The sequence below is a fragment of the Sphaeroforma arctica genome (assembly GCF_001186125.1).
Source record: "Sphaeroforma arctica JP610 unplaced genomic scaffold supercont1.792, whole genome shotgun sequence".
Taxonomy (NCBI): Eukaryota; class Ichthyosporea; order Ichthyophonida; genus Sphaeroforma; species Sphaeroforma arctica.
In genome coordinates, this window is record NW_014039766.1 from 4,135 (window position 1) to 6,032 (window position 1,898).

The 1,898-nt window shown below is 41.0% G+C and overlaps 1 protein-coding gene across 1 annotated transcript in view; it reads right to left on the reverse strand.

Moving 5' to 3' along the window:
* Positions 1-1,634, reverse strand: part of SARC_08620 (hypothetical protein) — a 5,667-nt gene extending 4,033 nt beyond the window's left edge. Inside the window, exons 1-3 of the mRNA XM_014297393.1 lie at positions 1,561-1,634; positions 937-1,007; positions 33-139 (exon numbers count right to left, since the gene is read on the reverse strand). Coding sequence (XP_014152868.1) covers positions 33-139; positions 937-951 — 122 coding nt within the window. The 5' untranslated portion in view covers positions 952-1,007; positions 1,561-1,634. The remainder of the gene's footprint in view (positions 1-32; positions 140-936; positions 1,008-1,560) is intronic.
* Positions 1,635-1,898: the final 264 nt, after the last annotated feature.

Consider the following 1,898-nt stretch of genomic DNA (forward strand, 5'->3'; position numbering starts at 1 on the left):
ATATATAGCAACACGGATGATAGATGGCTTACAATAAGAATGCTTGTCGCAGTTGTTCCACGTCGTCGCTGCTCATATTCAGCTTGTCCATAGTGCCCCTTTTACTGTTCGTTCGGGTCCGTTGGCGTCTCTCAGGATTCTGGTGTTGCATACAGTTCAGCACGTCGGGTGATGTTGCAAAACGTTATAACGTGTTCAAAAGCAATATGCATACGTACAGATTGGGAGAAGTAAATGTAGCAAGTGAGAGTGCATTGCCTGCACCATGATAACAAACAGTGTTCAACTATCAGATTTCGGTAACGTTTATATAGGGAGATATGTACCACAGGAAGCTTACGTACAACTAGCGTTTAACGTTAGTTGGTAAGATATATATGGACCAGAGCATACGGCTAGGCTTCATACCGATGCTATATCTCAACTTTTGATACCTACTCTCTAGTATGGACAGGCGAGAGCCCAAGCGAAGGAATACACAGATAATTCGCACTATACACTTAGCCAATGAATACACAAATAATTCGCACTATACGCTTAGCCAAAGAATGCACGAATAATTTGCACTATACGCTTAGAATCTGCCGTTATTTAATCTCCATGGTTCTATTGGCTGACATTTGCCTGCTTTGTCTTCTCAAGATGCGTTAAAACACACTTGACATTCTCCCACAAATCGCAGAATTGTAGAGGTACCGACAATCAGTCTGAGCAATCAGTACGGTAAACCAGGACTAACCGCAAAGTTTGCGCAGGAAATAAGCGTGCATACACAATACACATACATCGTCGGACATATATAGTGATCCATATTGGTGTAAGTATATGAGCATATCTACATTCATACTCTACTCCCACACATGCCTATAGGCTCGCAAGTTAGACTATGACTACCTGCAAGGTATATACACTTGCATGGGATTCCCATCAACCTACCGTCTTCCTTTGCATTCTCGGCGAAATCCCACCCCCCAGGTGTTGGTGCTCATGGTTGTGTGTGACGGGGGCTGTGGAGGATGTGAGCAGGTGATTACTATTCTCATGAACGCGTCTCAACAGAATGATAAGAAATGGAAGGATTGTATCACCGGTATATGTATATATCTAACTAAGCTTTCAACGTACTGACCATATTTTTTTCTTCGCTCGAGTTCGACAAAGATTTGTACTCAGGGAATACCATAGAGAACCCCATTAGGATCAGTCAATATAAGAAAGTACTCAAAAACCCGGTCTACACAGATGCTGCTTCTCAAATCTCAAATCTCATTGGCTGGGTGTCAAACTTTGTTATCGCAACGATCAACTTTCATTCATTGTTTCTCAATTTGGCGTATCAAGTATGTGTATATTCACTTACGCGCTCAACAGGCATACAAGAACCCCCGTGATACTGCATGCCCAATGTAAGTATCTGAACTGTTCAAAACTGCAGATACATTCTCAGTACGCAGCAGGCACATGCGTATATACAGATATACGAGGAAGCATATGTGCCATAAGAGATCAATAGAAGTGCGGGAAAGTACAGACATATCAGTTCATCGGATGAGACAATACCTGTTAGAACCCTCCGGTCGGCTATCAAGTCTCTGTTTTTTATCCCTTTTGCAGGTCCTCTCGGTTGTTTCTGCAGTTTTCAGTGTGAAAAAACCGGAAGAATGAGTGAGCATATGCAGGGATGCTCACGCCCATACATTCCAGGGAATATGCATGCAGATTAATTTAATAGTCAAATATTTTAGGTATATTTATGTAGAAGTACGCGGTACCCAAGGGTAAATGCGAATCTATAGGTACAAAAATACTGAACTTACATAGAAACTCATTAAAAAATGGATAAATTTATATTCATATTTCACATTAAACATGTTGTTATAATAATGCTATGCAGATTA